Source organism: Antrostomus carolinensis, unplaced genomic scaffold (genome assembly GCF_000700745.2).
Source record: "Antrostomus carolinensis isolate BGI_N321 unplaced genomic scaffold, ASM70074v2 Scaffold55433, whole genome shotgun sequence".
Taxonomy (NCBI): Eukaryota; Metazoa; Chordata; class Aves; order Caprimulgiformes; family Caprimulgidae; genus Antrostomus; species Antrostomus carolinensis.
In genome coordinates, this window is record NW_010308383.1 from 637 (window position 1) to 2,143 (window position 1,507).

General features: G+C 54.0%; 1 protein-coding gene across 1 annotated transcript; it reads right to left on the reverse strand.

Annotated features, from left to right (window-relative positions):
* Nucleotides 1-404: 404 nt before the first annotated feature.
* Nucleotides 405-1,439, reverse strand: NPC2 (NPC intracellular cholesterol transporter 2; the record flags this gene model as incomplete). Its single annotated transcript, XM_010165723.1, has 2 exons — nucleotides 405-605; nucleotides 1,267-1,439. Coding segments are annotated over 2 exons (260 nt in total), but the record flags the coding sequence as incomplete, so codon positions are not given.
* Nucleotides 1,440-1,507: the final 68 nt, after the last annotated feature.

Consider the following 1,507-nt stretch of genomic DNA (forward strand, 5'->3'; position numbering starts at 1 on the left):
CAGGACAGAGCAGGCTGCCAGCTTAGGCAAAGCCTCCTCTCCTTCCCTCTCCTTCAGCTGCATGGATGGCAAATGCAAGTCCCAGGGGCATCCTGATCGCAAGGAGAAGGATACTGCAGGAGGGCAGATGCAGACAGCGTTCTAGAAGAGGCACTGAAGGGTCACCTGGTAGCAGCTCAGACACTAGCCAGGTTCATCGCAGAGGAATTCCTTTGTGAGGACAGACAGATCCATTTCAAACAACTGAAGTACCTCTGCAGAGCAGCTGGAGAACGATGCTCAGTCACTCCTCCAGCAGATGCTGGAGGCCCCTTGAGCTGCTCTGAGAACATCACAGGGGGCTCTGAATGGGGTAAAAGCCCTCTGAGCCTGCGGCTGACCCTGCAGGAACACAGTACTGGCTGCTCAGAGGCTGCAGAGCTCTGAAGAAAGCAGTAAGAAATGCTTATTATATAAAAGAATTTGGCCTGTGTCATCTTCTGTTTTTCCCCTCCCCAAGCCCTACTAATCAGGGCTCCTCAGCTGGTGATCTGAACTGGTATCTTCCAGCAGAACAACATCTGGTCCTGGTCATCTACCAGCTCCCACTTCACAATCAGTTTAATCTGAAAGAGAGAGAAGAGCAGAGGGAAATGAGAGTGTTCAGGACACCACAAGGCAAGGACACTGTGGGGCCAGGGGAGCTGCTACTTGTGCAGAGCAAGGAGGTCCTGGGAGCTCTGCACAAAGAGCACTGAGCTGGGGCACTGCCCCCACTGCAGCAGGTGAGCCATGCTCACACAGTGGCTCCTGGAGTATCTTACGTGGATAGAGGGTGCTGCTGCATGACACAGGAGCCCTCCACACACTGCACTTGGATCACCACTCTCTGAGTAAGCAGAGAATGGAAACACCCTGCAGCCTCCCAGCTGAACCACACCCTGGAGCCCAGCAGCACCCTCAGTTTGGGAGCATTTGGCTGAATGCAGCAGGCTCTGCAGGGGGGCTACGTACGAGCACTGTACAGAACAGGCAGTTATGTGGGCAGCTGAAGCTGCTTCTCAGCAGCTGGAGCCAGGCTGCTTACTCTGCTGGGTCTGTCCCAAAGTGTTCCCACTTCAGACAGAATCATACTCACAGCAGAAGTGCCACCAGATACTCTTGAGGATTCTTTTAACCTCTTCCCCACCACCACAGGACAAAGCACCCTTCCTTAAAGGCAGGTGGTGGGACTGTCTCAGGAAGGACAATAGCTCTGAGGAGCAGAACGGCTGCCTGCTTACTTACACTGGGGTACTCGCTCTTCACAGGGAGTTTATTCAGGTAGCTGTAGGAATGGCCCGTCTGAATGGGGCACTGGATCCCGGACTTGCATCCATCAGGCTCAGGAATGGGAAAGGGTATGTCCACATGCAGCATCTCGCCATACACCCTCGCTTTGCTGCCCTGACTCTCGATCTCTACAGAACACAGAGAAGCGTGAGCATGGCAGTGAAGCAGAGAACACGTTTCTACCTTATACCCCCCC